At 37.3% G+C, this 13274-nt stretch overlaps 1 protein-coding gene and 1 long non-coding RNA gene across 2 annotated transcripts in view; both read left to right on the top strand.

Moving 5' to 3' along the window:
- The window catches only part of LOC310734795, an 81303-nt gene that overhangs the window by 23231 nt on the left and 44798 nt on the right, over window positions 1–13274 (top strand). The gene's annotated exons all lie outside the window — the stretch shown is intronic.
- Window positions 7732–8857, top strand: LOC310735062 (somatostatin receptor type 5). Its single transcript, XM_083557621.1, has one exon. The coding sequence runs from the start codon at window positions 7808–7810 to the stop codon at window positions 8852–8854; it is 1047 nt and encodes a 348-aa protein (XP_083413747.1). The 5' UTR covers window positions 7732–7807; the 3' UTR covers window positions 8855–8857.

Below are 13274 nucleotides of genomic sequence, written 5' to 3' on the forward strand. Positions count from 1 at the left end.
TAAACTCGATAAAATATTGCCCCATTAAAAGTAAAATTGCTCACTTTAAACTTTCACTTGAGTAACGGTACAAATGTATTTGCCTTCAAAATATTATGACTATAATGTTCCTATTATCATTTGTCACAAGTTTAATTTGTCACACTTAATCAACTGTTTATGTGGAACATTTTACTCTTAATACACCAATTTATTAACAGAATTATATGAATGAGTCAAACACTGATTTATATGTATCATGTGTCCAAAACCTTCTTTTCAACTACTTATTTTAACTGCCATTCAAATACTTATACAACTTCTAAACCTGAAATCTGTCCTCATCCTCCTTGACCTTTCAGCAGCATTCGGCCCACAGGAGTCTATCCATAGAGCAGCATGGTAATGGTTTGCTTCCTACCTGGAAGTTCGCTCATACCAGGTAACATGGAGAGGGTCCACATCTGCCCAGACTCTCCACTAGTGTCCCACAAGGCTCAGTACTTGGTCTTCTCCTTTTCTGTCTCTATACTCACTCTCTTGGTGAAGTTATGTCCTCACATGAGTTTTCTTACCACAGCTATGCTGATGACACTCAATTTATCTTATGCCACAGCTTCCGCTTGGACATATCTTCGTTGATCAGTGCTTAACAACTAAAACTCAACCACAGCAAAACCAAACTGCTGGTCATCTCCAGGTCAGGATCGCAGACTAACTCTTCATAACTCTATGTTCTCCCCTTAAGGCATTGCTAGCAACCTTGGGTTAACTACCTTGGGTTAACATAAGGAACATTTTGCAACTAATTGGATTGATTGGCAGCAAGTCAGTAACATGACTGGGTATAAAAAAGTATATCTTAGAGAGGCAGAGTTTCATAGAATTGGAACAATTACTGAATAATGTTTCTGAAGATAAACTGTTAAGACTTTGAATATCCCCTCAACTGCTACTGAAATTGGCCTTAAACTGGTACTGCATCAAGTCAACTGAAACTAATAAACTCAAATGGTTCAATGTAGGTTTATAGGTGAGGAAATAAATACCTGTTCCAAGACCAGGCCATATAGGACTAATAAACATTCCAACCTAATCATGATGCAAGGCATTTCTAAGTTTAAAGCAGATGGTGAGCTTATAAATGTTAGAGTTATGCTTGCACTTTGCTGTTTGTTCAGATCTCGCACACTTTTTTGCCATGCACATATACAGTGAACTCACAACTAGGGCTGAAACATTTCCTTGAATAACTCCAATAATTTGAGTAATTAAAAATACAAAAATATCATCAAGGCAAATTATTTGCTCAGTTTAGTAGTTAACTATACACAGAGCATTGTGTTTCCTCTGAAATGTCTCATCGCAATTCCGAGAAATAAAAATATTTATATATTTGTATTTGCATTTTAATGTAATATGGCAATTAAATGCACTAAATTGGTTTAGTTTTCACAGATATTCTTGTATGCAATTTCAGAAATAAAATGTTAATGTTTCTAAAAAGAAAACAAATTACTTTTACATTTTAATATATTTCTCTTTTTTTCTCTTGTATATTCAGCATTGCTCTTTAATAAAGAAATAGTATTTCTTATACTTTGTATATCTGCAGCCCTACTCATAGCTATCTCTAGTGTTGTAAGTAAGGTGGCAGCTATGGATTTTGAATTTAGTTTAATTTTGTGTTGAGAGATCTTAAGAATTTATCTTTAAAGTAATCTAAAAAGATGACTTTAAAGATAAATTCCTTACAAACCTACACTAAAAAAAAAAAAAAAATCTCAACACAAATGCAATGCAACATTTTTTAAATTGGAAAATTAAATTATGTTAAACAAACAAACTACAATGAGATATAAAAAGTACTTTTTCCCCTACAATGAAATATTATTTTAAATGGACACCTACTTAATAATTTGCAACATACAGTGGTGTGAAAAGGTGTTTGCCTCTTTCCTGATTTGTTTATTCTTTTCAATGTTTATCACTCTTTAATGTTTTAGATCAGCCAAAAAAAGAAAAAATCAGGAAGGGGAGTCCAAATTGCACAGTGACATTAACTTTCATACAACAATAAAGACACTTAATCCATATCCTTCTCTTCCTGTCACCCCTCTTATCTCACTCTCTCTCTCTCTCTCTCTCTCTCTCTCTCTCTCTCTCTTTCTCTCTCTCTCTCTCTCTCTCTCTCTGTGGAGATAAACATGCTCTTAAGGTTCCAGTGACCACTGTTCCTGCCCCTCTCCCCTACATGGATCTTCCCACTTCGTCCAGGATAGTGTTCTCTTCAACTGGAGGCCACTCTGTGCAGCTTGGGACGGTTTCTCATCAACACCTTGGGTGGTTCCATGAAATTCCGGAGTAAGAACAGGAGCTATGAGGATGGATTGGACTGTAGCTCAAGTCAACAGTCTGCTACATTGACTCAGGACTACTTTTCGCTTCTGATGATCATCACTGTACCCGGCAACATCGTATATCTGCAATAAATGGACATTTCGGTGCAACCCAGATAAGGATGGGTTCCCTCTTGAGTCTGGTTCCTCTCAGGGATTTTTCCTTATGCCATCTCAGGGAGTTTTGGCTGAAAATGGCTGAGCGATGGTAGCGACATTTGCTTCTAAAAAAGAGAAGATAAGTGGCCTGTTGACGCAGCGTCCAAACGCTTTGGGAACGAGTGTCCAATCACGTCATACTAACCAGTTCCTGCCTAGTGTGTCTGGGTACCACCAGAGTGCAGGACAGAGGAACCAGGAGTGGCTTTGACATTAAGTCCTAAAAACCTGACGAAGGTCAAAAAGGGGTGGACAAGCCCGGACCGTTACATATGTCCTGTAGGGGAACCTAGACCGTAGAGGCTGCCCTACTCTAAATTGAATGAGCCTTGACTCCGAAAGGAGTGGGAAGACCAGAGGACTCATAACATGTGGCAAAAAGACAGGTCGTGAGGGAGCCATAGGCACCTTAGACACATACCCAGTATTAGGGTAGAGAAAGGCACTGGCCATGCCAGGGGTAAACTTCAGGAGAGACGGGGCCACAGACAGAGCCTGTAGATCCCCGATCCTTTTAAGAAAGTCTTTACCGACAGAGCCACCTCAGCCAAAGGCATGTAGGGGGGCTCAGAAAGATCTCGAAATGTCACACAGGCACTCTGTGTCATATCCCTGGCCTCAGCCTCCAGGTACCGCATAGAAAACATGTCACGTGATGGTGTTTCCCCAGTGACTGGGGACACGTAAACCTTCAGGGTTGATGGAACCAACCCTTAGGCAAACTGTACCTGCAAGAACTCCAGAACTGAACAAACCGGGCAGTTGACTGGGTCTAACTGGTGGTGCTCACACCACATGGAAAACAGCTGCCATCTAGTAGCATACAACCTCCTCATGAAGGGAGCTCTGGAATGGAGGATGGTCTCAACGATCTCAGTAGAGAGAGCAGCTGCTAGAAACTGTGCTCCCTTTAGTGGCCACAGCCAAAGCTTCCATAACTCTGGTTGGGGGTGAACTAGGGTTACCCCTGCCTGCGGGAGGATATCTCTCCTGGGAGGAATTTCCCAAGGAGGGCCCTCAAAGAGGGATAGCAGGTCCGTAAACCACGGTCTGCCGGCCAACAAAGTGCCACCAGGAGTAGTCGTATTCCTTCCTGATTATTTTCAGAACTCCCAGCAGCAGCACGATAGGAGAGAAGGCATACAGACGTAGCCTCGGCCACAGTCCCCTGCTGGCAGATGATGTATGGTCTCTCAGGTCTTGGAGGAATTGTTTGAGTGCTATAAACACAGCCATCATCTCCAGGCAGTTTATATGTGCACTCATGACCGCTCCCCACCCCGTGAAAGATGCGTCCCTCGTTAGTGTTACGCAACGACAAGGCGCTTAGTGGACGGGGCCTTAAGACAGCAATATGTGTTCTCTTCATATATCTACGGTTTGAAGAGCCCACCTCGAGACCTTGATAGTACGGAGTGGGCTGCCCCCTAGGGAGAACCCTCTGTCTCTAAACCACCATTGGAGGGGTCTCATATGGAGGATGCCAAGTGGAATCACGTTGGATGCTGCCGCCATGAGACCCAGCAGCCTCTGGAACTGCTTCACAGTGAGTGGTTGGCACCTGTCCACCCCATACAATCAGTAAGAATCCAACTACTAACATGGCCAAGACCAAAGAGCTGTACAAAGACACTAGAGACAAAATTGTACACCTCCACAAGGCTGGAAAGGGCTACGGGGAAATTGCCAAGCAGCTTGGTGAAAAAAGGTCCACTGTTGGAGCAATCATTAGAAAATGTAAGAAGCTAAACATGACTGTTAATCGCCCTCGGACTGGGGCTTCATGCAAGATCTCACCTCGTGGGGTCTCAATGATCCTAAGGAAGGTGAGAAATCAGCCCAGAACTACACAGGAGGAGCTGGTCAATTACCTGAAAAGAGCTGGGACCACCGTTTCCAAGGTTACTGTTGGTAATACACTAAGACGTCATGGTTTGAAATCATGCATGGCACGGAAGGTTCCCCTGCTTAAATCAGCACATGTCCAGGCACGTCTTAAGTTTGCCAAAGACCATTTGGATGATCCAGAGGAGTCATGGGAGAAAGTCATGTGGTCAGATGAGACCAAAATAGAACTTTTAGGTCATAATTCCACTAAATGTGTTTGGAGGAAGAAGAATGATGAGTACCATCCCAAGAACACCATCCCTACTGTGAAGCATGTAGTAGCATCATGCTTTGGGGGTGTTTTTTTGCACATGGGACAGGGCGACTGCACTGTATTAAGGAGAGGATGACCGGGGCCATGTATTTCAAGATTTTGGGGAACAACCTCCTTCCCTCAGTTAAAACATTGAAGATGGGTCGAGGCTGGGTCTTCCAACTTGACAATGACCCGAAGCACACAGCCAGGATAACCAAGGAGTGGCTCTGTAAGAAGCATATCAAGGTTCTGGCGTGGCCTAACCAGTCTCCAGACCTAAACCCAATAGATAATCTTTGAAGGGAGCTCAAACTCCATGTTTCTCAGCGACAGGCCAGAAACCTGACTGATCTAGAGAAGATCTGTGTGGAGGAGTGGGCCAAAATCCCTCCTGCAGTGTGTGCAAACCTGGTGAAAAACTACAGGAAACGTTTGACCTCTGTAATTGCAAACAAAGGCTACTGTACCAAATATTAACATTGACTTTCTCAGGTGTTCAAATACTTATTTGCAGCTGTATCATACAAATAAATAGTTAAAAAATCATACATTGTGATTTCTGGATTTTTTTTTTTAGATTATGTCTCTCACAGTGGACATGCACCTATATGTATATATATATATATATATGTGTGTGTGTGTGTGTGTGTGTGTGTGTGTGTGTGTGTGTGTGTGTGTGTGTGTGTGTGTGTGTTTTTAAGGAATATTGTGACAGGTTTACTTTTTTTTCTGATCTGAGCTGACTGATTGCTGCTGTTTATATTTACTGTAAAGACATGAAAATGCAGTTAAATTCCTCAGAATGGCAAACATTTTCTCAAATACTTATTTATCAGCTTTGTGCAGTACTTTAACATGAGAACTGGATATGCACTATTGAAAATTATGAGTAAATTAAGAACCTGTATTGCATGTGAAAAATCTATTTCCTTCCCAATTATCACTGTGGACAGACTAAGAACATTTTGGAAACCAACAGGCTTGAGATGGTGGGTGAGTTTAAGAAGGCTGTAGCAGAAAGACATGACTCTCATCCATCACCATATGCAACACACCTTTGATCTCAGGCATGAAGATATTGTGAATTCAGGTCTTCCATTGCTGAACTAAAAGATAGATGGCCTGCACTATTTTGTGAAGCTCAAGTAAGTAAAAAAATAAAACGTTTACTAGGACCACACAGTGCTACTCATCTTTGCAGCACTGTTTCTTTTAAAATCTGCCATTTTTATTCTATGCTGCTCTTCACAAATATACACCTTAGCTGCTAAAACTGTTAAAAAAAATAAAAATGGGATATTTTGGTGAGAAGGTGGAAGAGGATTAAATGGCATATGAAGAACAGGTAAATATATTTTAGTGCATTACATTACATCATATAAAATGAATAAATGTGCAAAGTTTTGATTTGTTGTAAGCTTCCTCACAACAATATTCATATTTTTAACTATTACACTCTTTGGATTTTTTCCTTTTTTTTGGTTGTTGTTCTCTCTTTTTTTTATTAATAAAAAAGACCTAGCCCAGAAAGAATAGATAGAAAACATCCAGGAAAAAAATCATAGATTTGTTTTGTGATGGAACAATATTTAAACACAGATATATGTATTCATTTAGATATAATGAAACATGCAGTTTATCAAAAGATTGTCTATTTAAAATCATTATAAGATTATATTACACAAAATCTCAAAGTATTTGTTGGTTTGTGTATATCATTAATGATACCTACCACCATAGAAATCACAATAACTGAGTAAAACACCGCCTTATTCGATCAGATATAGTACATGGTGTCATGTGAAACAACAATAAACGACAATGACAACAATGATGTGTTCCAAATAATTAGATTTTCAGCATGTTTGTTTATTATATTGGGTTATAAAGTTTTATTTGCTACAGGTATGGATCTGTATGTGGTAAAAAACCTCCAGATTTATTTTATTTGTCAAGTTTTATAGGTAAATCACAAAGTATTATTGCTTTTCTTTTTATATATTACATGTCATTTCAAAGTCCCTTCAATTTTATTAATTTCCCTTTAAACTGCTACTCTGCATTAATAAGAATCAATTGTTTACAATCAGTCGAACAGAGAATGGGGAAAATACACACCAATGTCTTCTGCATAACAGTGGATCTAAAACTCATTTCCCATAAAATAAAATTTCCTGTTCTTTAATTGTTTTGTCTGTTTTTGTTGTAGTTACATGCCAGCATATATTCTAGATATTCCAGCAATGCGTGTCTGAGGGGAAACAGCTCCAAACTAATCATTCACCAGTGACCCTCTTTTATCTCCGGCCATTCCTTCTGCCATTTTTTGCACCTCCTTCCAGTGATAAATGAGCTCCAGACCATCGAACAAAGACCATCAGGGTAAGGTTAATCACAAGGGGGTGGAAGACATAAAAAGGAATAAATAAAAACAAGAAACAGAGTGAAAATCCAGAGTGTCACTACCACAGGTCATAAGCTATGTCTGGAAGGTGGGTGGCCCTGAGGGGAAGCTGGGGGCTGGTCCTTACTGATTACCCCCCACTGAATTGCAAGGAAAGAGGAGAAATAACAAAATAGGGGTGGAGGGAGAAGGACAGAAAGAAAGGCAGGGGAGGGAGGGAATTTGGGAGGGGAAAAAAAAGGTTAGAGAGCACTTTTCAGAAGAAGATATTTAGTAATAACAACAAACGTAGTGTAACAGATGGCACATGGAACTTAATGACAGTATATCAGAGTGAGCCAACATTACTTGTCAGATAAACAGCCCAGATAAAATAAAGCTGTCACTACCTCACTTTTCAAAAATCTTCACACACACACACACACACACACACACACACACACACACACACACACACACACACACACACACACACACACACAACAAACTGAGATACACGAGCACCCCGTGAACGCTGCTGGAGGGCTATATAAGAACTCGTTAGGAGGGTCGTACTATTACTCACTACTTTCTGTCTCTGAAGGACTGTGTTCTTTTTCGCACTACTTTCAGTGATTTTTTTTTTTACTTCAAAGATAAAGACTTTGCTTTTGGTCTGATTCTTTTTTATTTATATATATTTAAAATAACTCACCTTCATCAATGCTGAAATTTCCATGAAGAATGGCAACATCAGATGTCTTTCAAAAGTTTTTGGGCAATGACTCTGTCGATTTAAACAGCAAAACAATTCCCAGTTTTGCATTTCCACAGAGCATTGATGGGTTCAGTGTGACAATGGCAGTTCTCCATCTTGCTGTATGTATCACTGGACTAGGAGCAAACTTTTTGGTCATTATTGCCATCCTCAAGCTGGATAAAATGGCATCTGCCACAACTGTTTACATCTTCAACCTTGCTTTGGCAGATGGACTGTTTATGGTGGGGCTGCCATTTGTGGCTTTCCAGAACTTCCAGAACCAATGGATCTTTGGTGATTTGGCATGCAAACTGCTTATGGTGTTGGATGGAATGAACCAGTTCACTAGCGTGTTCTGCCTTACAGTGATGAGTGTGGACCGCTACATGGCACTAGTGGACCCCCTTCGTTTTGCATGCTGGAGAACTCCAAAGCGGGCTAAAATCATTTCTGCCTTTCTATGGGTTTTCTCCTTGATCCCTGTCCTACCCATGGCTCTCCACTTCACTGTGCAATATGGTTTATGTATGGCTGATATGTTTTTGGGCAAATGGTGGATGTCTTTCCTAACATACACATTTGTGCTGGCTTTTGTACTTCCCTTTCTGGTGATGATCATCTTTTACACAGCTCTGGTGCTGACCCTGAGGATCTCCAGGCAATGTGACAGGAGTTCTACCCCTTCAGAGGAGAGCCAGAAGTTTGAGAAGCAGATTACCAAGATGGTGGTAGCTGTGGTTCTAGTCTTTGGGATATGCTGGTTGCCTTTTTATGTCTTTAACTTCTGCTCACTGTATGGTACAAACGTGACACTCACTTTTGCACGTGGCTTTGAGATTGCAGTGCTCTTGTCCTATTCATGGAGCTGTGCCAACCCGATCCTGTATGCTTGCCTATCAGAGACCTTTAGCAAGTACTTCCGCACTTTACTCTGCCCATGCATAAACCCTCCCAGGATGCACTGCAACAGAGACACAGAGGCCTATGATTTGCATTACACAAATGGGCAAGATGTAAGTGTGCTAACTTAATCAAAATAATTATAAAATAATAATTAATTTTATATATATATATATATATATATATATATATATATATATATATATATATATATATATATATATATATATATATATATATATTTCCGTGGATTTTTTTTTTATGTTCTGTGATTTGGATATCAGAACATTTTGTCTGTTATATCAAACTTTGTCTATTATGTAAATTTTTACTCTTCACTTGTCCTTGCATTCATATAACAAGTATAATACTGTGACTTAAAACTGAAAGTTCAGGTATGTGGTGAATACTATCTGGCTGGTTGGGGAACACAATAATTTCCAGCTGGGGCACAAATGACAAAGTTGGCAGGATGTTTGCTTTTTGTCTGTCTCCTGGGGGAATGTGATGTTGAGGATTATATAATACATTTGCCTTGTTAATGTGTCCTGAAACCATATACGAGTGCTTCTTGCCTACTGTGGAAATTAGGATGATGTCACGGTTGCAATGGCACTCAACTTAGAATGACCATTACAAGTTGGAATGTTTGTCATGATGAAAAATGTGAGACATAAGGAATTCATTTTGAAGCTGTTAATGAATTAGACATCCAGGAAAACACAGACACAGTTCATTTTGCTTTGCAATGGTAGATCCATTTTCTAAAGAGTATGAGAGGAAACATAATTTACCCTATTATTTAGTATTTTTTTGTAATACATATTAAGTCTGTCGGTTGTGTTCCATAGCAAATTGTTTTTATATACAGCTTGTGTTTTATAGCTTGTGTTACATTTAAACAAAATCTGTGATATTGAAAAATATCACCGTACAAATAATTGTTCAATTGCATTAGAATTACCACACAGCACAGTGTTGTATAGGAAACTTTATAACTGGCAATTTCAATAATGTGTGTGTGCGTGTGTGCCTGTGTGTGTGTGTGTGTGTGTGTGTGTGTGTGTGTGTGTGTGTGTGTGTGTGTGTGTGTGTGTTGCGGGGGTCAGTATATATAGTAAAGTTAAAATTACATGCATTTAACTTAGATAGATATAGATATCTATCTATCTATCTATCTATCTATCTATCTATCTATCTATCTATCTATCTATCTATCTATCTATCTATCTATCTATCTATCTATCTATATTTTTTTTTAATTATTATTATTATTATTATTATTATTATTATTATTATTATTATTATTATTATTATTATTATTATTATTCACTGCCTGTGTGGTACCAACAGAAAAACTTTGGCATTGTCTTAAAGCAGCTTTACACAGATAAAGGGGTTCTAAGGTTGTATAAAAAAAGTTTATTGCCTATAAGTTTGTTCCTTATAATTGGTTATCCCTGATGAACAAGCAACTGTGGAAAGGAAAAAAATTGGTAAGATGAAATGAGGAAGAAACCTTGAGAGGAACCACACTCTCCTCATCTGGGTGGCACTGATAGTCCATTCATTGCAGTCCTATTGTTGAGGTGTGTAGTAATAGGTGCGTAAATGCAGAACTGTTCATGGAACATGTGGTCCTGAGCCATTGTAGCAGACTGAATTACAGAATTACAGTCTGACTCAATCCTCAAATTCTCAAATTGAACAAAATCCAATTTCCAGGAGGAAAAATATACATACATACATACATACATACATACATACATACATACATACATACATACATACATACAAACATACATACATACATAAATACATATATACATATTTATTTATTATGAATTTACTTACATTGCATTAAGAATTGAATAACTCCTGTAGTTACACTTTACATCCAGTGAGCAGAAAACATTTCACATGTAAAAAAAACATCAGACCTTGTCTGACAAAGTTGAACAAACAAATTATTTAATCCCAAAACAGTGCTTCAGAGGAAGAAAATATTACAATGTTTAAAAAATATCTTGCTATCAACACAAAGTAATAAATAGTGTGTTAATAAGATTTATTTATTGTGTTAAAATATATATTTTTCTGTGGATCATTATTGGTCTTTGTATTTATAAAGCATGTATCCATACTGTATGTTCAACCTTTATTACAAAAGAAATTGTGACACTGTGTAAAAAGTAAATAAAAAAAAATAATGCAATCATTTGCAAATATTATAAACACATTTAATTCACAATAAAAACAATCTTTTAAACTAGGGAAAGTAGCATTTTTAAAAAAAAGATATTAGATAATTTTGAATTTAATGGCAGTAAAAAATATCTCAAAAAAGTTGAAACGACAAACAAATTACAAAAGATTCTGGTGAAATCTCTATGCAGGTACAAAAATCAATACTGGATGCTTGTGATCTTCAGGCCTTTAGGTAGCACTGAATTGAAAACAGGCATAATTCTACAATAAAAATCACTGAATGAGCTCAGAAAAAAACTTCATATTCAAATGCAGTTTAAAGCTCTGTCATGCAAAGAAGAAGCTATATGTGAATGTGGTCCAGAAATGCCACCATATTATCTGGGCAAAAGCTCATTTAAATGGACTAAGGCAATGTAGGGAAACTGTTCTGTGGTCAGACAAAATTGCAATTCACAGACAATGATTTCTGCAGCTGTTTCTGATCCCAGGTAGTGATTTCCTTTACAGAATCATGCCTGGTTTTAATGCAGTACTTTCAGGATCTTGATTTTTGCAGATTGGTAAATCTTTTTAATCTGCCCATCTTTACTTGTGAGAGACTTTGCCTCTCTGGGATACTCTTTTTTATACGCATTTATGTTACTGACTGGTTGCCAATTAACTTCATTATTTTATTAACATAAATTTCTTCATTGTTTTAGTAAAACCTTTTCAGCCTTTTGTTGTCTTGTCCCAACCGTATGAGATGTTTTGCAGCTATCAAATTCAAAATCACCCTATTATTTTCTTAAAATGGTACATTTGATATGTTTTCTGTTATATCGTAAATAAAAGATGGGTTTGTGAGATTTGGAAAAGAGTGCATTCTGGTTTTTTTTGTTGTTTTTTTTACTTTTTACACAGTGTCCTAACTTTTTTGGAATTGGGGTTGTATAATCGAAATGAAATTAGATTCATGTGTAGTGTAGATAAAATCAGGCTGATTTTACAATTAAATGTTGTAAAAGAACAAATTTTTCTGCATAATGTATCGACATCATATTTCTTTTACTAGCATCATTTACTAGCATCATAACTAAGAAGAAAGAAGGCTATCCAAGTAATATTATTACCATAAGATTTGATTGAAAGACTGGAGTCAATAATCATACAAAGGATCCTTGGGATCCACTTAAGCGATTAATAACTAGGGCTGTAAATCGATTAAAATATTTATTCACAATTCCTCACATGATTGTCACGAGTTTACTTGTGATTAATCGACACTTATTTGCACATTTTTATCTGTTCTAAATGTACCTTAAATTAATACTTTTCAATTGTATAATGCTCTACAATATGGCATGGCCAAATGTGGAGGCTTTATGTAAATATATACATAAACATAGAAAAACCACAGGTTTCCATTACTTCTCTTTCTTTGCATTGTGTCAGTTGTTTAAATCTGACAAGTCTTACATCACTATTTAAATTAGTTATTTTTAAATTAATTATTATTAAAAACTAAATTTAAATTTTTTTAATTAGGGGTTTGGATTGGTTTGGTTTGGTTTGGTTGAGGTTAAGGTTTAGAAGAGAATTTATTATTTTTCTATTGCTTCTAGAGATATCTGTTTGAAGAAACATATAATTAAGTGATTTAGTACACAGGTTATTCATTTTGATAATAAAATCAGTAAAAACTTCATTTTTGTTATCTACATGTTTTTTTTAATTAAATGTCCAATTTAAAAGTAATAGTCTAGGTTTTTTTGCATTTTTTTTAAAATTTGTTTTTATTGACAATTGTTATTGTGGCGCTCCTACTGCTACAGAATTGAAAAAGAAAAAAAAAATATTTTAGTAGGTTAGAAAGATATGCTGATTTATCAGCTCTAATAGCTTTTCTATAACCAAGAAAGGAGAAAAGGATTTGTAGCGATTGGCCAGGCAGAGGGACCGAGCTGTGAAGGATGTGCTGCAAGTTAGAGCAATACAGGATGGAAATAGAAACGTGTTGTCTAGTAAGGAGAGTGTGTTACAAAAATGGAGGGAGTATTTTGAGCAGCTGATGAATGAGGAAAATGAAAGAGAGAAGGTTGGAGTGTTTGGAGAAAGTGAAGCAGGAAGTGGATAGGATTATTACGGAGGAAGGATGAAAAGTGGAAAGTTGGTTGGACCAGATGACATCCATGTAGAAGCATGGAGATGTTTAGGAAAAATGACAGTGGAGTTTTTAATAAGATTATTTAACAGGATTCTGAAAGGTGAGAGGATGCCTGAGGAATGGAGAAGGAGTGTGCTGGTACCTATCTTCAAGAATAAGGAAAATGTGCAGACCTGCAGTAACTACAGGGGAAT

The sequence above is a fragment of the Silurus aristotelis genome, assembly GCF_946808225.1.
Source record: "Silurus aristotelis genome assembly, chromosome: 12".
Lineage (NCBI taxonomy): Eukaryota > Metazoa > Chordata > Actinopteri > Siluriformes > Siluridae > Silurus > Silurus aristotelis.

Excerpts from the sequence above, each read along its gene's own strand:
- LOC310735062 (XM_083557621.1), top strand. The coding sequence starts at position 7,808 with ATGGCAACATCAGATGTCTTTCAAAAGTTTTTGGGCAATGACTCTGTC.